This window comes from Periophthalmus magnuspinnatus, chromosome 11 (genome assembly GCF_009829125.3).
Source record: "Periophthalmus magnuspinnatus isolate fPerMag1 chromosome 11, fPerMag1.2.pri, whole genome shotgun sequence".
NCBI lineage: Eukaryota > Metazoa > Chordata > Actinopteri > Gobiiformes > Gobiidae > Periophthalmus > Periophthalmus magnuspinnatus.
In genome coordinates, this window is record NC_047136.2 from 13,193,180 (window position 1) to 13,219,062 (window position 25,883).

Below are 25,883 nucleotides of genomic sequence, written 5' to 3' on the forward strand. Positions count from 1 at the left end.
CTATGGCAACGCAGTAAAAACACACGGAAGTCACAAGCAAGACCTCGAAGAGAGAAATGAGGGGAAAATGTAACCTAAAGCTACTGTGATGTCAAAGAGCAACACTGTGGGGACTTAGGAATAATATAGTTGGAGCGTTCAAAACGGTCTGAAGTTTTGTTAGGGCAGAAAGGCAAGTTGAGTTGTACAGGGGTTTTTGGACAATACTGTATATGAAAAAATGTGGAACTGCATTGAATTACAAAAAGCTAATAAAAAGTACATCAAAATATTAAAAGTAACCAGAACTTTTAAGACTGAATTGAAAAATGATTTGTAAAGCTAATATTTTTGTGTTTTCCATAGAAATTAAAGTGATAAAATATCGTCAAGGAAATCTTAGGAATTTGGTCTATAAAATATGGAGCAATTTAAGTTTGCATATAGCCAAATAATTCAGATTTAGCTATATTAGTTTACATAGAACCTGTAAATTTCTTTCTGCATAAGCTAAAGTCCTGTAAAAGGTAACTTATCTGGTGGCAACATACCCCTCATTTCCACTTAAGTGAATGTGAATGAAATAAATGAAACAAACACTGGGATTGTACACCTGCTGCGGTTTTGAAACTATTGCTTTAACATGTTATCAGCCCCAAGCCACACTCTGATCACTCATGGTTTATGTTTTGGTGTCAATATACAACTGTGAATAGAGCCGCAACAAGAGAACCAAGTCATACAAGAAAATATGAAACTGTATACTTATTGAGACAACGTGCTTTAAATAGCTCAAATAGTTGCAGTCAAAATGAAACCTATACTTTTATACTTGCATCTGAGACAAGCAAGTGATGTCCCCGGGCTATGTAATTGATGAATACATGCAAGATACACACATTAAGTTACATATTATCACTAGAATTTTGTTTCACGTTTCAATATAACTTATAAGAAGGAGGCAGTCGACATGTGGATTTAATTTTCCATAATGTAACAGGTTGTACTTTCACTGACCTTGAGAGTAAATAAAGCAGTCATAACTTTATTACTATGCGCCTTGGTCTAGACTGATATTTATACGTATCAACACGTGTTAAGCCACTAAAATAGCCTGCACTTGTCGTATACACTCGCCTCGTGCGGTGGGAGGTGGCAAATAAAAAGTTAACGCCACTATTCAGCCCACTGGTCGCCCCTCCTTTGCCGGACCTCCCACTCCAAACCGCGCGCGCAGAAGGATGGTATCGCCGCTTACCTGCGCAGCACATTCGGCCGTAGAGATGAGCTCCCACTTCGCCGCAGCTCATTTCGTGGATGTAGTTGGTCCGGCGGTACACGAGCCCGCACCACACCGGCTCGACAGCCCGCGGAGTCTCGTCCACCTCGGCCATGGTCCCGTTGTGTTTTCGCGGTGCGTAAAAGCAAAACCGCGCTGGACCGTCTCTGAAACGCCCCCAAAACTTTGCTGGTTTTCCCCCTCGCGAGTTACTCCAGCTTTCCAAACTCTCTCCCCTCTCCTCTCAGGGGCACATGCAGAGGAGCAGAAAAAACAGTGTCGTCTCGGATTGCAGTCACTATGCCACAAGCCCAGCCCACTTTTGTTTTGTGTGCCAAAAAGTGTCTTCATCCTAGACTCGCGCTCTTTCGTGCGTAAATCCTACATTAAAGCCATTAAGGCGCTTGCTTCAAGGAGGAACGTCCCTGGAAACTTCTGTTGCACATAGCTACACCAGTCTCAATTTTAGCAGAGCACACCAAAATTACATAACAGCGCGCGAGCCCGGAGAGCAGAGCTGGAACAGGACTGACTAGAAAACCCATTATGAGAGACTTGCGTTGGTTTCCATTATAACTTTTGGGTGTAACATTTCACAGAAGCGAGAAGAACTGCGCCTTTACGTTGCGAGGCTTCACCCGCGCTGTAAATCAAATCCTCTGTACCTTCCCAACAGCTGCAGATCATAAATAACTAGAACAGAGCCGCCTATCTTCTCTTTTTGCGTAGCGTTGGGAAATACTTTACGAGCAGGTACTGGCCTATTTTCAAAAACATTAAGTCTTAAAAATCCCAACGTGACTATAAAGGTTTTAGAAGATGGCACAAACAGACTGCCAGGGGCTGTCCCAAAAGTACAAAATAAATATAGAGTACTAAGCCAACAACATGCACAAACAATAGAGTAAGGAAAGTCGTTTTCACAGGTCTGGTTTTATGAGGTCCAAGGTATTGTTACAACAAAATTCCTCTTAAACATTACTGTCAAGATGTTACTCTACTTATTTAGACTAAATTAAAATATAGAGCAATATTCTGAATTAGCTGTTGCACAAGACATACAGCCAAGGTGGATTTATAGCATATGCTTATCATAAAAAAATTAACTCTTGGACTATCAACCTACATGTCTAATCAATAAAACCTGAACTCTATTAGGATATTCTTCAAACAACAACAGCCCATAGTACAATCCCACTGACTCTGAATTATAAACATTTCAAGAAAACTATATTTTAAGCACAAAATAGGCCTATATGAATGTAATTTAGTGTTTACGTCAATACAGTCAATGATATTTATTGAACCACTGCCAGTGAAACAAGCAGGTGCAGCAAAGGTTGTCTGACCATTACAACTCCCTTTCAATAACTATGTTGCTACAATATCATACTATAAACAAACAGAAATCAGTTTTTTTGGTGCCAGTCCCAGCTGATTCACAATTTCTTGGGTTAGTCCCTGGCCCATGTCCTTCTCCTTACACCACGTCTAATGTAATGTGTTGCAATCTCACTGGCAGATCTCACTCCCCTCATATAACCTCCACTAGTGATATAAGCAACTGTAATAAAAAAAAGACTACGATGCTCTGGGGCCTCATGCTCATAAAAATCTATTTCTGAAGGTTTCATAGCAAATGTTTTAATTCAGTCAACATGTGCGGAAAAATGTAGGGTGATTCCAGGACAACAGAATAAGCTGCTTGTAATTTTTTCATCCCACAAAAATTTCACCACTAGATAATACTTATTTCTGCTATTACTACTACAACTACTACTACTTTCAATTGTACCTAATAATACATTTTCACTACTAGGTATTCTACAGCTATACAGTACTACTAATACTATTAACTAGGTAATAATACTACTACTGCTTTTAATCGTAAACAAGGCACATGTTCAAAAAAAGGTAAAACGACAACTTTGCAATTGTGGTTAAAAATGTCGGACTTTTTATATGCGTTCAAAACTTGTCATATTTCTTTCTCTCAACAACTTCTTTCTACTTATGTGTACCATGTGACACTCGACGAGCCAAAAGAGGTTTACCACTAATGTGTGTGTGTTGACAGTGGAGCATGTGGGGACGCAGTGGGCGGACATTGTTCTTTAAGCTTGGCATCTTTCATTCATGTTTTTACAACTTACTCCTCCCGTCTTTCCTATTTATGTCATGTATGTTTTAAATTACTATGACTATGACTCATTATGGTTAATGGTTAATAGACTCATTTTGACACAAGGTCCCACACAGTGTTTAGTCCTGGGGTAGACCAAGAATCCTGGTTAAGTTCTAGGTCCAGCCCAGGACTATTAGATACATAATCTCTTTTAGGTTTTGTTTTAGTCTTGGTTTAGATCCTCAAAATAGGAACTGCTTTATACATGATTAAATCCTGAATCAGACCTGGTTGAGAACTAGGTAAGACACGATTGATGCCTCATTTAGTCCTTGTTAAGACCTGAAACTAGTCCTATTGCTAGTTTACTCCTAGTCCTAGTCCAGTTTCATCATTACAGAAATAGGTTTAATCCTGGTTTAGTTCCCAATTAGTAACTTTTGAGACTTAGTTTAGTACTGGTTTAGACCTCAAAATGAAGTACCAGTTATACACAATTGAATTAGACCTGGTTGAGAAATGCTTTGGGCTTTGATTTGGTTCTGATTAAGACCTGGTTTCACCCTGGATCATTAAGACCTGGTATTTTAACTCTAGTGCTAGTTTAGTCCTGGTTGCATCCTGGGTGTGGTCAGGTTTTGGTCACATTAAGTCTTGTTTACATCCTGGTTTAGTTCTGGTTTAGTCTTAGTTCAACTTTTTTTTTTCTTTCTCTCATAACTTCCCTTGCCAACATGTGTTATTACCACAATGAAAAAGACCGGAAAAGTGACTCATAGTGGCACATGAGTTTCCAGAGTCTGAATCTCTCCCGTTAAATGTCTTTATCCCCGTCTATCTATGGGTCCCCCACCAGGACTAAAACCAGATCTGGGTGTGGTTTCCGACTTGGATCAATCCAACTTCTGTGTTAAGTCCTTGTTGTGAATCCGGATCTTTTAAGTTCCTCGGTGCTGCTTTGTAAACTGTCTGCAGGGATCGCACACTGAAGTCCTATTGTATTCAAAGTAGAGAAATCATATACCCATGATGAACATATCAGTCATCCTACTATTGAACAAAATGACGTGGTTTTGGCAACTCTGCTAGCCAGATGTTACACAATTTGTGAACGCAAAAGAAGGAATTGTACAATCTATGCTAATTTAATGTTGACTTTCTATACAATGTTAAAATGATGTCAGTACTGTGCTTAGTCAAATCTCTTCTCTGACCCAATATTTCAACAGGAGGACAATTCAACAACTTTAATTACATGATAGGGGAATCTATGAATAAAAAAAACCCCACAAAGGTCACTCTTTTATATAAATTTTGAACATACTGTTGTCTTTGTCATTGTGCATCTGTAAAAATATAAACAATGATTGCTAATATTAACTACGAATATTAACTTGTGAACCATCATTAAAGTAGTTTAGTCAATACATTCAAGATGAAACATAGCAGTAATCATTTGTACAAAGTATATATGGGTTGATTAACTGATAATAACTGATTTACTTTACTTGTAATAAGGGGAAATATATATTAGAATATAATTGACCCATTGAAAAGTGGAGGCTTGTTTGCTCGTCACCATGGAGATGTTACTGCATTGCCTGGAATGTTCAGTATGGTATTAAACATATCTATCTCCATGGAGACAAGCAGTTGACACCACCAGGCCAAGATACAGGTCACATCTGTGGGCAGGTGATCCCGCTCACAGTATGTACGTAACAGTATGTTATTAAAGGTATTTTATTTTAGCAATTAAAACATCCGCTATTGAATAAAAGCAAGATAGATCAGTTTGATGCCATACTGTGGAACATTTCAGGCAAGGCATTAATATTTCCATGGAGACAAAGACACTCTATAAGCCTGCATATGTGCTTTATTAACTGTTAAGCTCTGGAGACATGTGTGCGATAACTCAAACTAAACAGACCATTCGGAGACAGACCCGGGTCCAGACAGTCCCCAGACCTTTGAGGGGAAGGGGGTAAGACCTCCCTGAGTTTATTATGACTGTTTCCTGGCAACAGGCCACACCTCCAGTGTCAGGTTCAACAGCATTACCCACACATCATCAACGCCACTGCAGCTTTTTATAAACCAAGCACCGGAAGAAATCCCTTTTACCTACTTACACCCACCACTCAAAGGCACCTTGGAGATATTAGCAGAGATATGGACACCCTTTAAGTCCTGGTTTAGTACTGGGTTAGTTTTGGGCAAGATTATGATTGGTTAACTGTATTTAGTTCAGGCCTGGTTGACTGTTAGTCCCGCTTAAGGCCAAATATAATTGGGATTTATATATATTTATTAGATGTTATTAAATCATTGCTTTAACCAGATTTGTTCCTGGCCAAGTCCTGGTTTAGATTTAGTTTAGTCATCGCTGGTTAAAATGATTGGTCTTCTGTAGTGCTACTGTAGACTGTAGTCTGTTCAATATGGATTTTATTTAAAATATGGCCATTTGGCTTTCTATGTTTACTGCACATACCCGATATTTCCTGGTTTAGACCGAGTTAGACCTATGTTAGACCAGTTTTATAACATAAAAAAGTTCTGGTTTACTCTGGGTTAAAACTGGTTGTCTTTTAGTCCTATATGCTTCTACACACATATTTGTCCTCCTGCTTCAGACTGGTTTTAATCCTGTTTTAGGTCTACATTTTGGTCTTGCTTAGTCTTTATTAAAACTTGGGTGAGACTTGGTTTTAGTCCCATTTATCCCCAAACATGAGTCATCATAGCGACCACGTGACTGCAGCCTGCTGACTGACAATGTAAACAACAAGAACATTTTCAGCTGCTCAAATCAATACACCTCTTCTTTCCTGTTTAAAAATGCATGAATAAAACTTTAGCTCGCCTCTGACAATCGGATCCTTTTGCTTGTGTCGGTCGAGGGTGTAGACTTTGTTGTAATGTTGTGAAGTGAAAGTGAATCGCTTTAAATGTCTGTCTTATTGACTAAAGGCAGTGACAGTCGGGTCTCAGTGTTTATCTACAATAGTCTATATTTGTCATGTTCACCGGTTCAACTGGTAAATTCAGAAGAGTTAAAAGTGCATTAGCCAGAAATGAAAGGTCACATAAATCCCATGTAAATATAGGTACGTTTACATATAGAACAGACCTGGTTAAATCCTGTTTTAGACTTGGCGACAATGTAAGTAGTCCCTTCATTTACTTTCACTGTGGCAACTTGTAACAGCAAGTTATGGTCTAAAGTTAGTCCTGGATTAGCCCTGGTTTAGATTACATTTAATAAGTTTATTTTCTATTTTAGTCATATTATAATCTTGGTTCAACGTGGGACATAGTTAAATCATAATTTCCGAGTTAGAATTGATGGTTTAGGCTATTTCTGGTTATAATATAAAATCCCTTTACTTACCTGTACCTCATATTCAAATGTGCCTAGTAGCTATGCAAACTGACCAGTGTCTTGTAATATGTAATGTAATGTAAACAATGGGAGCAGGCACTAAAATAGTTCACATTACACAGGTCTAACTTGTACTGGTATCAAGGACCAGTCTTTTGCATTTAAAAATGTGATGTGAACCAAATGAAATCGGATTCAAAATATGATGTAAGTTTTCTATTGATCTGGTTTATCATTTGCACTGGTCTTGTCTTGGTTTACATTTTTTAAGTTATGTTTTGGTTTAGACTAAATTTAAATGGTCCAAATGTTGCTTTGTCATCACTGGTATTAAAAAGAGCCATTCCCTTCTAAAGTATTCATCCAGATAAGCCACTTATTATCTGTCCTCATCTGTCATAACAACCTTGCACGTTTTGTAAAAAATATTTATTTACTCAAGGCGTGTCACAGATCCTCAAGGAAACTACTGCATTGTCTCTAACCCAGAATAGTATTATAATGGTTTTAAGTTGTGTCTGCCTTTAGTTTAATAGTTAAATATAAGCATGCAAGCTTATAGGACATAGGTAGGTTTTAGCAGCTATATTTTCCAATTATTTGACCAAAATGTTGATGCCATGTTACTATAGGATATATTATGCTGCTAATAAAAGTACTGGTTCAGTAATATGTAGTAGTCAAACTTAATTTTTTTTGTTAGTTTTAAAATAAAAAATAATTATGTAATTCATTTAAAGATAATTATTTCTGCTCTCCTATACCGACTATTTTTTTTAATGAAATGACATCATTGACATCTATTAAAGAAATGTCAAACTCCTCTGTCCTCAGTACCTTTAGCCCGTGGCGCATATTTCCCTGTAATTTGCCTGAGGCGGGTGTGTCTCTAACTAAAGTAAGTTTGACAGGTTCCATTGTGAAAGAGGCATCAACACAGAGCTAACCTGTGGGTAGGGCCATGTCATTTATTACCCACAATGCCTCAGGGTAACCAGCAGTGTCTGTAGTGTAGTTCTTTGATGTTCTTAAAGTACCATGTAAAAACCAGACAACCAGGGTACAACTGAAGAACTGCTATTAGAAAGTCATTCGCAAAACCGTCAATGCAAATTTAAAGGAACTGGGTCGTAATATATGGACTGAACAAAATATTACAATTATAAAAATAACAAAATACTGAAATGTGATTTATTCTACTTTTATAAACTTTTTAGGAGTTACACAGAACTTCATAATGGACTACTGCAGCTAGAAGATGTGATAAAATTCTGAAGGAGAACTTATGGTATATTTAACTTTGACATGTAGAAATAGGTCTGCAAAATAACTGAATGAATCAAAGAGTGATACACTGTTAGGATGCAGTAGTAATATGACAGGCAATGTAATTTGATACTCCTGTGTCTTGTGTTACTATAGGATGTGCAAAACTAAATACTCAAATATCAAAATAAAACAAGTGATAACATTGTAAGTTGGGCTACATGGTGCAGCCACTCCAAAAAACTCCGACAAAGCTTAGCACTGTGGTTTCTATTTGTGCCATTGTTGTCATGCCATGATATGATAGACATCTTACATTTGTCATTTCATTTGAAGCGGAAACTATGAAATTCTTTTTGCATGAAGATCACTACATTATTGCAAAACACATATTGCGTCGAGCTAAGTAAATGTTCTTGTTTGAAATGTGTTTAAAATAAGTCCATGAAAGCTGCTTTAAAATATTGTCTAAAATTGGAGTTACAGTTACACAAAAAATCTGCAAAAACAACAATATTTACTGATTCTGTGCAATGAAGCAGATACATATACAGATAAGTAAGCTAAATGCTATTAAAAATGAAAATGTATGATACTAATACATTACAGCAAAAAGTAGAAACCACCACAGCAATCTATAAAGTTAAAGTTATAATTTGAAGTCTGAATATTAAAGTTATAATTTCAAGTCAAGCAAATAGCAAAATCGCAAAAGGTTTAAACCCTTTAGCAACAAAAGGGAAACCTCCACTTGTGACGTCACTACACTTCTCCAGCACTCACGGGGTTAACTTTTAGCTCCAGGAAACCGAACAGGATTAGAGGGGTGGAGCAAACTTACAAGACGACAAGAGCGCAGAGGACAGCCAGCAACTCTATGGAAGACAAACAACTTTCCCAACTTCTCCCTTTCTTTTCCTACCTTCTTTCTTTCGGACTCTCCACTGCCAAGCGATGAGCAGGGTCAGAATGTGCCCGACGACCACCAGCGCCGGGAACACATTTCCAGGGGGGCTAGTCGGCATCGTCCCTGGTTTGAGAATGGATAGTCCCGGGACAGCTTCACGTTGAGAGCCAGGTGGTGGAGGGGAGGGGAGGGAGGAGGAGGAGGAGGAGAGGGGTGAAAGGTGACAGACTAAAGGGTGGTGTGTGGAGATCCAGGGAGGGGGGAGGCAGGAGCGGAGCGTCCTTTAGGGGTGTGGTGTCATCATCCCAGAGTTAAAAACAGCAGCCAAAGTTGTCGGAGGGTTTTTTAGAAGCGACGTTTGAGAAGCAAAGATCAGCCCTCCCTACATCAGCTATGACTCAGTGTGGCACCAGAGGACTACAAAGCTCCCTCCCACTCGCTACTCCTGTTTCACTGCCACTAACATGCGCTGTGGCTTGACTTTTCCTTCTCTCTTCTCTCCTCAAAGTTTTGTCTTTTTCTTGAAGTAAGTCACTGGCAATACACTATTTCATCTAACTTTTAAGCGATCAGCGGTTTACAAGTTCGACTACCTAAACCACTAAATCCTCTTAAATCAATCTGCAAAAAAATATACGTTATACAAATTTGCTAAGCTGGCCAAACTATACAAGAACTCCATGTCAAATGACCTACCACTCCTCAAAGTTTTCTCATAACTAAGTTCAATGGCAATTTTTCCCCTCCCCTCTCTGGCTAACAGCTGTCCCCTATCCTGCAGCGTATAGTTAATCATAACTGCAAATGAACCTGTTTTGCAAGAATCACACAGCAAAATGTCTTCTGTGTCTTTCTCCATGCAATTTCCATCTTGTCCTCTACTTCTCCAAGTTGTTCCAAATGAAAACCAGTCCAGGGACACACCCCCTCTGCAATATTTTTAGCTCACAAGTTTCCCTATAGTCTACGCCACTGCAACCTGCCCGCAACAATCAAATGCATTGTACCTTTCAATTCATTTCAGTCAAGTCAAGAAACTTTTATTCTTTCAAATATGCCATACATTTAGGCCATTAGTACCACTCTTTGATCTATCGGCTAAAGCGAAGGTTCAGTCAGAATTTGTACAAAATTTATGTGGAACAATAATAGTAAAAGTTGACACAAAAATCTAAATAACATGGCATAAAAGAGCAGTTTGGTGCAATGCTGTATTTCAAAATAGATCAATTGAAATTTCATTCAACACAAATGCCAAACCTATAGCCAAAAAATATGATAGACTAAAAAGTTAGCTTATCATTTCGTAGCTGTTACAATATAATATTTCTTCCAAAAATAATCGTGGTAAACAATGGTGGATTTAGCAGACAGAGCTGCGCTGTTACCGCACCTGATCTGCAGAAGTTAATAATAAATGAGGCTGATTCAGAGGCACAAACACTGCAGTGGGTCAGTCCTGATAAGACAAAATCCACTTTGAGCTCAAAGTCAAAGTTTTCTCCATATATTTGCACTGTACAGATATAGCCATTTTACATTCATTTTACAAGCTTTAGACCAATCCCTGCCCACCCCTCCCATCTCTGGATGTTTATACGACAAGTCAAGCCTCCCATAAGCTGTAAGCCCTGAAGAGATAACACTGTTTGAGTTATCAGAATATGAAATAACTTATAACACCTGGATTGTTTTTCTTTCATACTGCCTTATATTTCTTGTTTATTCATTTAATTGATTCACATAAAAATATTATCAATACATTTACATTTATTTTAAAAAGTAATTAGACTATATTAAGCTACACAGATGACATATTATTTATTACATTTGAAAAACTTAAAAAAGCAGGCTTGCAATTCCACAAACCTGACTCTTATTTGTCATGAGCTGGCATAAAACTCATTTGTTTCCACAGAGAATATTCCAAAGTATGATTTTAATTTTCTGTTTCCATGGAATCATAAAGTTACATCTTGTACCTTTAGGTTATGGCACATTTAGACAGCAGTACATAAAATTTTAAGAATAAATACATTTCCATAAGATGTACCATTGGGTTTTCCAGTGCATTCATTCAGTCTCATTCATTTTGATTATATAACTTCATGGTCTTCCTTAATTGCTTCCTTGTGTTTGGACAGCGCTGGTAGCATATTCCCGTTCCCAGAAACTGTTTTAGCTGTGTGCTTTTGACCACCGTCTGGTTTAAAATCTCCACTGCAGCTTCTTATAAAACTTTAAATCATGCACCACCAGCGAAAGCTTTCCCAGACTAAACCTGTAATTAAGTCAGTTAGCGAGGCGCCAAAAATGAAAATGAACTGAAAATGTCTCTAGCTTCACTGTCAATACAAACAATACAAACTCATGTCGGACGTGTCTGTCAGCAGTTACAGAGAGTAGACACCTGGAGCTATAATGTGTTTTGTGTTTTCAGTTTGAATTCAACCGTTGCTATGCATTTTACTTAAAACATTGCATATATTTACATATTAGGAAGCAATTGAACAAATTGATACCAGGCTTGAAGGGGTCTGAATAGGGCTATGCAAAAACTCAGAAGATCAACAGATCGCGACATAAACTTGGTTGATCTTGATGATAAGGCAAATGCATCTTAATCAACAGGTCTGTAGCTACGTGGCAGGTGCATATTGCGCGAGCGATTCCCATGTTAACCCTATGTGGAGGGGCGTTGCCGTGCGATTAAAGCGATGTGGAGCGGATCACGCAGAGGCCTGAGCGAGGCGGATGGGTTTTCAAGCTCAAACAACAGTTGTGAACAATGAGCGTTTAGCACATTGGACATAAAGAGTGACCAGTGTAAATAGCAAAGGCAGAGTCCACCATGGTCCAAGTCTAGACACGGTTTAACTACGGGCTTAATTGGATCAGTATCAATCATGTAGCCAAACTTTAGATGAATAATTCCGTACCAGTCAAGTAAAATCTCCTTTTTCATCATGTAAATCATCATGTGTTTTTCATGTGCAATGATAGAACATGTCTTTGGTCACAACAGTCTTTTTATATACCTAAATCTAATTTTGTATTCACCTTTTTAGACAACACAGGCTTACAATTTCTCTGTGTGTTTCTCTGTGTCCTTTAAATATTGTATATAGTTTACTCCTCTTTAGAGGATAGTCTGAGTATATCCATACAGAATGTGTCATTTTAAGAGACTCAAACGTGAAAACTCCAGCCTCTACAAAGATGAAAAGAGAAACGAAATGAAGTAAATAATAATAATAATAATAATAATAATAATAATAATAATAATAATAATAATAATAATAATTTTTCACCTTGTGAATGCTCAAATTTGCTCCTATATTCAAGTGTTGGCCCAATGTATCTGATGCTTATCTATGATGCTTATGTACAAGTCATTCTAACTGCAACAAAACATGCATGACTTACCTTTGAGAGGCAAAAAAGCCCCCATCCATTTATATTCACAGTCATTTCATCCATGGGCTAAGAACAGACTAGTGCTTTTAAACCCACTTTCAATTTCTGTGGTTTTCATAGGTCTATTTTGTATTTTCCATTTATAAACGAAAATAATTTGCACAATTACAGTCTATTGTTCCCTCATAACAGAACTTAAAAAAAACAGCCTACATATGCTATTTTTTTGCTATTTTTATTACAGATCTACTGATTTGAGGATAAAATAAGACCATGATAATAAGTATGAGTCAGGGTCACAGTGCGTCTCTTTATGTCTCCTCACGTGTCCTTGTGTTTCACCAGTTTTGACTTAAATCTGAACAATTTGACCTAGTGTCTCCTTCCCTCTGTCTCTGTCTCTGTGTGTGGTGTGTGTTATTTAAACCAGACTACTTTGTTTTGATGAAATCTCTCTACACGCCTAATTGCGTTTATGTTCTTCTCCAGAATCGGGAGTGTCCCTGTAGGGCACTGGTTATCTATCAAAAATATTCTACAATGAATGGAATGTCTTGTATCTAACAGAGACTCAAAGGATGTGACTGGAGAAAAAAAATGTGGTCTGATATTGTATTTTTTTATTATCTATCTATATGAGCTTTATCATTGTAAAATGTAAAATTTAAATATTAAAGGTTGATTTTGAAAACACATTGTTCTCACATTGTTGTCTTAGTCCTACTTAGGACTCATGGACAGGACCATATTGAAAAGGTTGTTCTAGTTGAATCTAGTATTTCAGTTTTTCATTCAGGTTAATGATAATAATAATAACAATCACATTTTGGAAGCTATTTAGTTATTTTGTTAGTTCGTATACTGTATAAAGTAGAAAATTGTGTATGCAGATAATCAGATGAGACAGAGCCACACCCAAAAATGAAAAGTCACATCTGCCAACAGTCAAAACACAATGTGAGGTGAAATATTATGGTAACGATTATGCCTAAAATGCAAAACAGAGGCTTTCACAACAAAGGAGATGAGAGACATTTCACTGGAGGCTAAACGGCCCGTGTTTGTGTTACAGGGGCAGATACAGGTGGATTATAAAGAATAGTAATCCAACACCAGACCAGGCTTGGCACAGACATCTGCCGACTGTAAAAGTGACATACGCAACACCCTGACCCCAGTTAACTCGTCCTTGAAATCGGAGTCATGCAGATAGTAGCAGAGTAGATTTGCTAACCTAAAGTGGCTCTATGTGTCTTTTCAGGTGATGCCACTTTCTTGTTTCTAAGGAGATGTTATTGCTTTGCTTTAAATGTTCCACAGTATGAAAACTTAAACTTGAAAAACATGCTTACTGCCCAACACATATCTGTCCACCGGTTTATCTCCATGGAGATAGATAAATTCAATATCATACAGTGGAACATTCCAGGCACAGCAATAACATCTCCATAAAGACAAACAAATGACAGACCCTCTACCAGAAAAATTACACCGTGCACTGACTGACAAGTGCAAGTGACTTATTTCTGAGTACTTATTTACCACAGATTATAAGTTATTTTTCTACCTGACTTCAACTAGTCTGTCTTACTTCTTTTCAAACAACACTTTCCAACTATAAACATTTTAACCATGAAAGAGCGTCATTGTGCCCCAACATTCCACTGTTAGGATTTCAAAATATCACCAAATCCCATGAGTCTTGCAAACTTCCAGCTCTGAGTCAGACAATTAGTTCCAGGACGTCCCGTAGCGAAGGGGGGCACAACCACTGGCCCAAACCCACAAATGCTTACATCTTTAGGGGGAGGAGCCAGCCCACTCCCCTCTCCTCTCTTCACATGTGTTTCGTTGGATGATTCCCATATTTTGATTAAGTGTTTTGCATATGGCAACCATATGACTAATAAAATGCCGGTACAAAATAACTACATTATGATAAAAATTTGGCGAAAAGTTGAACCGAATAACACGAGGGAGACAAAGAGAAAATGGCAAATAGTTACGAGACGAATGAATGGGTACGGATTTGAAAAGTAGTAGCCAGACGTCCAAAAACTATAATAAAAGCATGAATTTCAAAATAAACAAGGCTAATTTAAGTTAAGAACACATACATCGACCCAGACTTTAAAACAACATATAAAGTCTATTCCATGCGTTGTAGACTTACCATAGGGCTCTCCCTTACAAAGGCAGCAGCACAGATCCATCTCCTCCTACTCTCTCCTCAACTTTACCACGAAAAACTAAACTGCAAGGAGTCTTAGTCCTGACCCCACGACATTATGTTCAAATCTAAACGGGGGGGCGTGCTGACGGGGAAAAAAATGCACCAGGAAGAAAGAAAAAAAACACAATTACGAGCTGAAGATTTGGGGAAGTTAAACGTTTAGACAGTCCTGCAAGTTTGAAAGGAGAATTCGCTACTTTCCTTCTCTTAGTAGGAGCAGTTGTAGTTGTAGTAATGGAAGATTTTTTTGGCAGTAACTCCCCAAAAAACACTTTTTTCCAGATTTGGGACAAAGAGAGGAAAGGAAAATGCGGTTTAGTGCCAGCTCACTATTTAACAAAGCACTGCTCTGTGGAGGAGGAAAAAAAATGTTAGGAGACTGGACGATTGTAGTGGACAGGATATGAAGCTACGCAGGGTTATATTATTTCTGTTACATAATAAGTTTACAATAACTTTCACATGAATAATTCACAAAAGTGGGATTAAGAAATACGTACATTTTAATGGGTTTTGTTCTGGGAAATAGAACTACAATGAAATAAATATGGCATTTTGTACTGATTTAATATTTGAACTGTTGTATTCGCTAATTTGTCTTTTCTACATCAGAATCTTTAAGAGTGAAAAGTGTATAAAATAATTCTTTATCACATTAATCATACTATATTTTGAAGTAATTTAAATGCATAAATCTTGAGTAAAACTAAGAAACGATACGACAGTTTTATTAGATTTGTATGCTGCAGTGTCTCAGGAAATTGTAAGGAGCAGTTCGCGTGTAAGTATGGAGTAATTCAATAATATTTCATTAGTATTTCTCCGGAATAATGCTGACTGTTCAAGCTAGTTTGAACAAGCACACAGCAGCAATGAGTTCACTATATTTACATTTTACATTGCTGCAGAAAGTAAACTCTATAGGCCTTCTGTTTGACATATAAAGAACTATTAACATTGTACAGTATATATTTCCACAGAGCAGAGAAGCATGCGCAACTGTACGTGGAGTATTATCTATGGTATGCGCACAGCAGCAGACGGCACTGTTTCTGAACCCACAGATCTGCTTTACATTAAACACAGACCAAGGGCATCACAGGAGCCTATAGAAGAGCATTTAACCTCAAACAGGGGAGGGGGGGAGGGGGGGTCCTGGTAATAGATATGTACTGTGTAAGACCAATTTGTTACTATGATTCTAGCACACAATCGAGGAATATGTATATCATTATTAAACATGGGTTGCATACCATAACTCACTGTACACTATATCCCCCCTATAGAAAATAATTTGATATCAGGAGCCAAAGCAAAATTGGTTTTTTTCATTGGCTATTGATTCGACAATATCCAGACTAGCGCTGGCACTAAACGGGGACTTAACTCGAGGACTAAACTTGAACTACAACCAGACGACGCTAGGACATAACTATAAACTAACCAACTAAACTGGGACCAAATAAGAAGTAAACCAGGACTACATCAGGACTAAACAGGGATATTTCGATTTTAACAAAACAAATAAACTTTTGACAAACAGCTAATTAGAAACAACACATTTGCACCTGTTACCACGGCAACAAGACTGATGTGCAGATGCCACACCCAAACCCTCACCTGCTACATCCTTTTGGTCCACAATCTCTCGATCAAAAACTACATCTTTACTGACACCTTTTGGTTATAGACGGTACCAACAAGACAGCGTGCCTACCTTGACCCTGTTGAATCAAGATTTCCATGCAGTCCCGGTAATTTGAGTGCATTTCACCGGCTTTTCTTGAAAGCAGTTATATTGTCTAACTAGAGGAGTGTGGTGCTACTAAATGTGCAGGTTTGGGTTAAATGCAGGGAGAGTGGGGAAGTAAAGAGCAGGATTTTGGGAAGCCATTGGTCTCCTGTTTTTAGGGCACAGGGAGGAAAACCTGAGTGGAGTTATATTGGACTCACATTTGCCAGGCTCTGCTTAGTCATGCACACTATATGAAGATGGAAAATCCTGCTGGAGCCCAAACATTGAGGTGGACCAAAGCTGTAAACTAAAGGGTAAAGTAACCACAAGGAAAATATAGGAAAATACATTATATTTAACAAAAACAAGCTCAGCATGGAATGGCACTTTGGCATAGTGAGTGATCTAAGTATCATAGTATGAAAGTGTATGGTTCAAATCCTGTAATATCCAGCAGATGGCAGAGTTATGCCCATATTGACTCTGGCAAAGTCTTAGCAGTTAAAAAAAGTGATAAAGCATATTTAAGTTAGTATTATTGTTTGTAATGTTCATAGTCAAACATATGAAAGATTTTTTAAATAATAATGATAATGATAACAATACATAAAAGTTGTATTAGAAACTGTATAAAGTTGTATAAGAAACTGATAATAAAGGAGATGCAGATATATGAAGGTAGTTTTGAACAGATGAGTTTTCAGGGCTTTTGGAGAAGTTGGTGATTGTGGATGAGTCTCTGATGTGTTTGGGCAGGGAGTTAGAGAGGGTGGGGACAGCGGGGGAGAAGGCCAGGTCTTATGTTTACTCCTGATGGGGCAAGACAGGAGGTTGGCACTATATTAGGGGTGGTAAAATATTGTGCATTTTTCCTGATTTGTGTCACATTTATATATTTTTTAACATTTATTGTGTTGAGAACATGATTATTTCAAACTGTATGTTAACTTAAATTAAAACTAAAAAGTAAAAATACTAGAAGAAAACTTACATTTTCCTTGATGCATTACCTTTATGAATATGAAGAGTCTTGTGGGTCAAAGAAGCTTTACAACTCCAAGAACTTATGTATTATTATTTTATAGGACTATTTACCATTGCGAGATAGGGCCAGTGTCTGTTTTACATGCAGTATATTTGGTATGAAAGAGTACTCATGTCACGCCATGCAGTTCCCATGTTTCCATGTGTTCATGTTCAGTCCTAAAGCCCTCACCAAACTCTTCCAGATGTCTTCAGTATAAATCAAATCACTTTACTTCCTTTTCACTAAACTCCCATTAGAAAAGGTCAACTTATTCACCCAGTGTCATCTTTTGTAATTTCCTACGCATTTATTATTTATTTTGTTCATGTACTTTTTGGCAGTCCCACTACTGAATTCGGACATTTTAGCTGTAAACACTGTAAAGTCTTAAAGGTGCTGTACCTGATTTTGACCGGTTTGCAGTGGTCCAAAGTTATTCTTTACTTACCTTATGTATTCAGATTATCCTAATGATTCGCTGTGATGAGTTTATAAGCACTTTTCACAACTCTCAGAGACCAGTGCAGAGTTTTGCCGTGACAGTGACATTAACTAGCATGTTAGCGTGCCCTTCCTGATCATCCAGAGAGCTTTTATGTATGATATTTTATAATCACAAGATTTCAAAGTACATGGAACCATTCAAAAGTCTTAATGATAAAAAAAATTACATTACATTAGTACAACCCTTCATATTCAAAACCAATCAATGCTAGATTGTTACGGCAGCTGGTCAATGCCAAATAATGTTATAATTTTATTTAAAGGACAAGAGTATAGTCGTAATCCAGTAATATGTTATCAAGTGGATGGTAAAACAGAATTAAAAGTATACTAATGTTGACATAAATGTATCTTGAGTCTTTTAGCTTGTAAGAATATAGTCAAATCCAAACAAAATCAATGCAAAATCCAGCTGCGGTTTGTGAGTTTAGGGTTGAGGAACAAGTAGCCAATCCAGCAACATAGAGGAAATAGACTCTTGTTATGTTAAAGTCACTTCTGTCCAATAAAGTGTCAAAGGACTCAGTTAAAGTTCATGTTTTGCATTTTTTTGGAGAAGCCCAAAATACGATCACTGAGTGAGGAGTGGAATCTACTGTAAGTTATATGTCCAATGAGCCAATCAAATGAAATGGCAAAGTTCAACGGAAAACCAACGTTTCTGGGTTCACACTTGCACACACATCAAAACTGGGCCCAAACTGGGGGTAAACATGGAAATAAACCAGGACTAGACCAAGACCAAATCAAATCTACATCAGGACTAAACTGGGATCAAACCCGGACAGTTGTGAATGCACCCCAGTATCTGCAAGTAATTATATGCACTATTACTGTCCTTTTAACAGAGCCAACCAATACTCCAATTAACAAGAACACTTTGTTTAAAAATATATTCATAGTTTGGTTGATGCGAATAGATTGCAAACTTAAACATGCCACCCACAATGTACTTTCAAATTCTGTAAAATTTCGGTTCCGCATTGTAATTTTGAAGTTGTTGTTGAAATTGGTTGTCAACCTGCGCTAATGTTCGACAATCACTAATCACTTTCACCACATGCTAGACTTAGAATTGGAGACCGGGGAGCATAATATTTAGGATAACTGTAAAACATTTGTCAGTTTAATTTAGTTTTCTACACTGCAGTACATTTTTCACCTAAAAATGCTTCACTTTTACACCAAACTGAACATCACCTTTGGCCCATTTGTAATTTAGAGTAATAATAAACAAATTCAAACCAGATTCAAGCTCCACTTTTTCACAAATAACTTTAAATAAACACATTCAGAGAGTAGTAAAGTGAGTGAGCAGAGGCCAAAGATTAAAGGGTTTCTTGAGATAAACAGTCATATTTCACATTAATAGCACGTATAGTAACTGTTCGGTTCGGTTATTAGCAACATCTGTTTGGGGTTTAGACATAATCATTATTTAACGGATTTGTTATGTAACTTGAAAGTGGAATAGAAAGTAAAATATACTTCAAGTAAATCAAGCAAGAACAAAGTAGCTAAAAAAGTGCTATTGGATTTCTAAGAGCTGAAACTTCCCGCCAATAATAACAAATATTTAACTTGGTAGAGCTGCATATGCAAGTTAAAGCTGCAGTATGTAACTTTTCTGATGTCTGCTACTCTGACACCTATTTCTCCCACAGATGTTATTGTATTGCCTGCACAGTGTGGCTTTAAACTTATCTATCCTGTATTCACTCATTTGCCAGAGCTTTTATCAGTGCTAAAAGACACATTTTGTAGCTTAGTGTTCAGATGAGTAGAACACTTGAGATATAGGAAAGATTATACTAAACAAAATAACATTCTCATTCTCAAGACTCACAACAACAGGATGCCACTCCCAGTAAACCATTAAAGCTGATTTGTGCTTTTATTTTGACGAGTCTCTTCCCACTTTGCTATGTCTCTGGTATGTCTAATGTCATCAAAATAAAATGTCGACTAATTAGATAAGTAAATTACAAACATGTTAAGCTGCTGTCTTTGTAGATTAGTGAAGCCATATGCAGGCACAGGACTATTCAGGGTGATGTGGAGGCAAAGGGCTGGGTCCATGTGCTCTGGATTACCTGTACTGTGGCATTAAATCAAACAGAGCAAAGCCAGCACTCCAGTTTACAACTAACTACAGATGGAGGGAAGAACAAGACAGGAATTCACTTATGTAATCGGACTGTGTGCACGTAAAGTGTTTATAATTAATGGTCAAGATGTGGTTCACTGTTATATGTCATATTCTTTAATTTAAGTGAATCGCAAAAATCAAGCAGTACACACCGAGAAAAATATTGAAAGACGCCTCAGTAGCACCACCTCAACCAACTCAATCAATTTACATGGCTGCAATGGGAACCCAGTTAGATTTTAAATAGAATGTTGGGTGTGGTCATGGCAATTTTTCAACAAAATGTCAATTTCTGAAAAAAAAAAAAAAAAGTATTCTATCTTTCACAAATATTATTGGATTTGAATGAACCCAATGAAGTGTGCACGTACATTTGTGAGCTGGACATAATGATATACAAATTAGAGCTCTATCTTTTAAGATGGCTCTCCAGCACACCCTTCAAATTTTATTTAAAATATTCATAAAAGTCAATGTGTTTATTGAGGGCTTCTGAAAAAATGAACAGGCTATTCATAATGGGGGAACAATGTGACAAAGTCACATCTTTGTAACTTTTATCATTTGAGGGTAAAAAGTTGGAGAAAAAAGACCACATTTGCAAAACCAAACCTCAAATTTGTGAAAAATGTCAATGGGACGTGAAAAAATGTAGTTTGTCGTAATGCAATGAAATCTGGCACACACATTCCTCATGTGATCCAAAAAAGTCTATAGAGACCACACCCTATCTAGTGACAAAATGGCTCTGTAGCGCCCCCTACAAAGATTTATCTCAAGTCTGACACTGCAAATACTGAATAACAAGGGTTGATGCGCAGCCCCCCCTTTCACAGTTGCAAGGGCTGTGAGGGCCCTTCATCACTGCTTGCCACTTAAGTCCATCCATCATTTCTTTTATCACATTCTTGAGGTTTTCAAGAATTCTGCTCTGGCCTCTGAAGAAGCTGCAGTTTTCATTGCAATTATGAGTCACACTAAACAGGAGAAAAACAACATGTCCCAGGCTACTCAAAGGTCATGGGACATAACTGCATCTGGCTGTCATACTAACTGTTGGAGATGACTTGAATACTTATACTTTATTGTGCCAGGTTTAGCCACGCTGACAGCTCTGTGCCATAGAAAAGAAGAGAAACATTTGTGGAGTGTATCTGAGCTACAGGGCTGCAACAAAAATCATAATAAATCAAATCAAAATCACAATTTGAGATGCAAGACGCAAAGACTGAAATAATTTAAGTAACATCTTTTCTTTTGCAAACAAGAAAATAACCTGTAATTATGTATAAAAACAGCTAACCCTGTAGTTTAGATCTCTGCAAACTTCAAGATAAGATATGTTTTATACCATACAGTGGGATATTGCAGGTAAGCAAAAATATCTCCAGGGAGAAAAGAAGGTAGCAGACCCTCCACCAGAAAAGTTACATAGTACAACTTTAAATATTTTTCCTTTTGACCAAATTCAACCAATCGCAGGCACCCCTCCTCTTGGCACTCGTGGGACAAACGGTTTCACGCTATACTGTGAGCTATAGGGTTTTCACGCTGAAGACATCACCAAAAGTCCTCCATGGAAAACATTTGTGAGAAAATGTCTGGGAACGTGGAGAGGAGGACGGCTTTACGGCTGATAAGTGCATTCAAATATGCAGTGGTCATATGTCATCCAGGATTTCAAGTTTAATATATGACGAAGTCTGTAATAATGTAAACTTATACTTGCAGCATCTGTGGAAGGCTGCAGTTGTTAGAACACTTACCCAACAACCATAAGGATGCCAGTTTGATCTTATATGTGTCCTTACATTTTCCCATGAGTCCTTGGGCAAGACACTTCACCTAACTTGTATTAATGTGGTGTGTGATTGGTGTCAGCCTCATTTTGGTCAGTTTAACCCCCAGGGCAGCTGTGGCTACAAGAAAGCTTACAACTGTCAAGCTTAGTTTATGATATAACCCACTTCTTTTCTGACTTGTACTGTAATATATTTTACAAATGAATATAAAATATTGGTTGGTTTTGCAGTATGTCTGAAGAGAAGACCACTCGCATCAGACAAGGTTTCTGTCTTTGCCATGTTTCACAAATGTTTGGAATAAATATGCAAAGTAAGTACTGGAATGAAAAATGACAACAATGTATCAACTTGAGAGTCTTGAAGTGTTTTGCTACTTGTGGTAAAATATTGTTTCTAGTTAAAACCAGAACTAGTTATTGGAGATCTGGGATTTTTCAAAATATGCAAGTTTGTATAATGCATATTAATTAGACATTTAGCAATTTCACTGCAGCTCTGAATGCTGCACATGCTGTCCTTGTGTCCTTAGGCAAGACACTTGACACTTTATAGAGTTACAACCCACATCTGTTTTAATGTAGTAAATAAAATTTAACAACATACATGACAGGGACTTTTAACTATTTGATGAATAACAGTGCAACTCCAAATGCATGCAAGTTGTGTGACCTCATTGTCCCTTCAGAAACAACTGCTGTTATAATTGTGGGGTATAAAAGCTTTGAAATGTGAGCTGTGCCAGGGCGGCTAGGGTAAGATGGCTGACAGGACGAGACAGTAATGGAGGAGAGAGTGGAGGGGAGTTGAGAAAGGGTGCAGCGTGACTTAGCTTTTTGAGGAAAACTCAGGGGACACAAGCAAAGAGCAGCTGCAACAGTGAAACTAAGATGGCATTAGTGGAGTGGAGTGGTTCCCAAACAATCAAGCAGGACAATGGATGAGGATTTTGGATACAGAAATGATGAAATATTCAGAAAAAATACTCTCATATTTACTTAAAATGCGCAGAATAATTTTGGATAAATATCTAATCATAATCTTTCTAACAAGCATAGATTACAATGAACTGAAACTGAATTAGCTTGTTTTTTGTCAAAAGATTGTCTTCAAAGAGCACATTTACAACAGGTGCAACAGCATTAAAACTGAGTGAAGGCAGAAATACGAACTGTTAAACGAATACAGATGTTTGTATAGAGGTCTAAAGGCTAAGCAGGTTTTACACATAACATGAAGGGATTTTGTTATTTGCTGAGGAAATAATTAAGAACTGGAAGTCTTTGTGAATCATTCGATTTAGTTTCGATAGTGATTCATTTTGCGATCCTTATTTAGGCATTTTCAAATGTGAGTTCCCGAACAACAAAGAAGGAAAGTTTGTGTCTGAGCTAAAATATCAGTTTGAGGAAGTGCTTAAAGTTTGACTCAACTTTGCCAGTGGTGCCAGCAACAGCATGCCTCTGCATCATGATACACGGGATTGAGAGAAAATGATCCTTAAATGAGTCATCAAGTCCACTGACGAAGGGGCGAGGTCTGCGTGGCAACGGTTACCATGGAATCACAACCTCGTACATTATTATGGTGTTTTGGCTCATTTTAACCTATACCCCATGGTAAAATGCATTTCTAAAAGATAAGACTGCACAAAAATATATTCTACTCTGCGTTTACTCTAGTGGTGTTTTTCCGACTTACATTTTTACAGTAATTATTAAGGTCCGGCATGTCCCACCGGAATGAGGCCCCGGGGAAGACCCAGGACACGCTGGAGGGACTATGTCTCTCGGCTGGCCTGGGAACGCCTTGGGGTCCCACCGGAGGAGCTGGAGGACGTGTCTGGGGTGAGGGAAGTCTGGGAGTCCCTGCTTAAACTGCTGCCCCCACGACCCGGCCCCGGATAAGCGAAAGAAAACGGATGGATATTAAGGTCAATAACTCAGCTCAGTAATTTGTTTTTATTTTGTTATGAAAATATATTCCTGCTATTTCTGTCATGGATTAAAAATTAGGACCTTGGCCACAGCATATAACAATTAAAAGTAAATATGATCTCTTATGAAAGGTCAAAAGTCCTCAAAATAGCACCTCTATGAAGCTAAAATGCATGAATATGGAGAGGGAGCCAGTTTTCCTGCAGTTTTCTTTTACATTTCCATAATAAAACGAAATATCCGCCCAAAACGTGTCAATGCTCTCCACACTGCTTATCCACCCACCCACCAAAATCAGCATATATCAGGTTAACAAATGCTCCCACCTCATTTAAACACTACACATGTGAGATGCAGCCACGGCAACGCAACATCACAGAAATGCGTAAATTACAGATGAGGTGTCCAGAGTGGTGGTCAGAGGAGATACTATCGCCACGGGCAACCAGCAAACACACACATAAACGCTTCCTGGAAACAAAAACCAAGAAAAGTGAAAAGTAGAATGTGTCCACCATAAAACATTTTGAGAAAGGAGTAAGTGAAAGGAGCCCAAATCAAAATAAGAGGCTGTCAAAAGTTCAAGTCACAAGTCAGGAAAATTTGCATAGTCGACTAGTTCCTTCCTGTTATATGCAATACTTTGGGGATTTTACCCCTTGAAAAGATATATCATTCACATACAAGATATAAGAAAAATCACTTGTTTACAACATATAAAAACAAACAACCCAAATCTAAACAGCAACAGAGAGCAAAATACCAGATTCCTAGTTTGTGAATTATTTTCATGGGAAATGGCAGTAACACGTCTGTAACAAATTCAATAAACTTTTCTAAAATATGGTCCACAAATGCTCCATGTATTGAAGTTTCTAATTGAGCTTTGTGTAGTGTGGCTGAAATCTCCATGCCACGTTTATGTATGAAACGAAAAGGTTTTACAATATAGTTTGTAATAAGCAAAAAGTGAATCGAAAAATTATCTTGGAAAGAGAAAGCTATAAAGATGGGAGTTTCCATTTAATGCCTAGTAGCAAAGAACCACTCCTGTGTGTATAAAATAGACCAAAAAGTAAAGGAATGCGTTTTCTCTTACTGTTAAACCCCCGCAAAACATTTTATTTTACTTCTAGAATCAAATTGTTCAGAAATTCGTGAGCCACATACAATGCAACTGAAGACATAAACAGTTCAAGAATCTATAAACAAACCATTTCCACATAAGATAAGACCCTGATGTTACAGGAAGAAAGATGTCAGCAGTTCAGGTTGGTCAAGAAGTACATGTTATTAGGAGTTGTAAGTATTAAAGGTGTATTATGCAACATTTCTGATGGAGGGTCAGTCACTTGCTTGCCTCACTGGAGATTTTTTTCCTGGAATGTTCCACAGTAGGGCATTAAACATACATGCATGTTTTTAAGGTATTTTTGAGCTATAAAAATTACTAATTGGATAAATGCAAGATAGATAAGGATAATGTGATACTGTGGAAGATTCCAGGCAAAGCAACATCTATATGGAGAGAAGTAGGTAGCGTTACACAGTTAAGTTACACAGTTAAGTTACACAGTGCACCTTTAAATATGTGCTATTGCCTAACCATAACCAAATCACAACTGAGTTCAACACATACAATTTAGCTTGGTGTGTTGCTTATTGGTTATTGTTTTTTTCACAAGGAGCACAACACATTGATCCATTTGTTTGGAGATTTCAGTGCACCTTGTATGCGGAGCACTTTTGTTACTAATAACTATAACTAATAATTTTTAGCTTTTGGCTTGTTCCAGTTCTACAACATTGTCCTCATTGTTGGACCTCACAGTTGTATTTTAGTAACTTCCTAAAAGTAGCCCCCAGCCATAATCAGCCAGCTGCATGCACCATTAGACAGTCACATAAACCACAGCTAACTAAGAGCAGGGGTGTGAGGAGGCCCTGTAGAGCAGAGACTATATATCTGCTTATGGGACAATGGGGTCTTATATGGATGTGATCTGCACTGACAGAGGAGGAAGAACCAAGGGTCTGTGCGCAAGTCCTGGCACAGTACAGGGTCAGACCAAAGACAATCTGACAGCATTATATATGAGTTTAAGTGGGAGCATTATAGTCCCATATATCTCTGT

At 37.7% G+C, this 25,883-nt stretch overlaps 1 protein-coding gene across 18 annotated transcripts in view; it reads right to left on the reverse strand.

The window, feature by feature from the left end:
* Positions 1–25,883, reverse strand: part of pleca (plectin a) — a 113,337-nt gene that overhangs the window by 50,386 nt on the left and 37,068 nt on the right. For 3 of the 18 annotated variants that reach the window (XM_033975246.2, XM_033975243.2, XM_033975239.2), the window contains exon 1: positions 1,238–1,486. The exons of 7 other annotated variants lie outside the window; for them this stretch is intronic. In XM_033975246.2, coding sequence (XP_033831137.1) covers positions 1,238–1,373 — 136 coding nt within the window. In that variant the 5' untranslated portion in view covers positions 1,374–1,486. Of the gene's footprint in view, positions 1–1,237; positions 1,596–8,959; positions 9,312–14,534; positions 14,603–25,883 lie in introns of those variants that run through there. 8 more of the 18 variants (XM_055225454.1, XM_033975248.2, XM_055225453.1 and 5 more) reach the window with 6 other exon arrangements.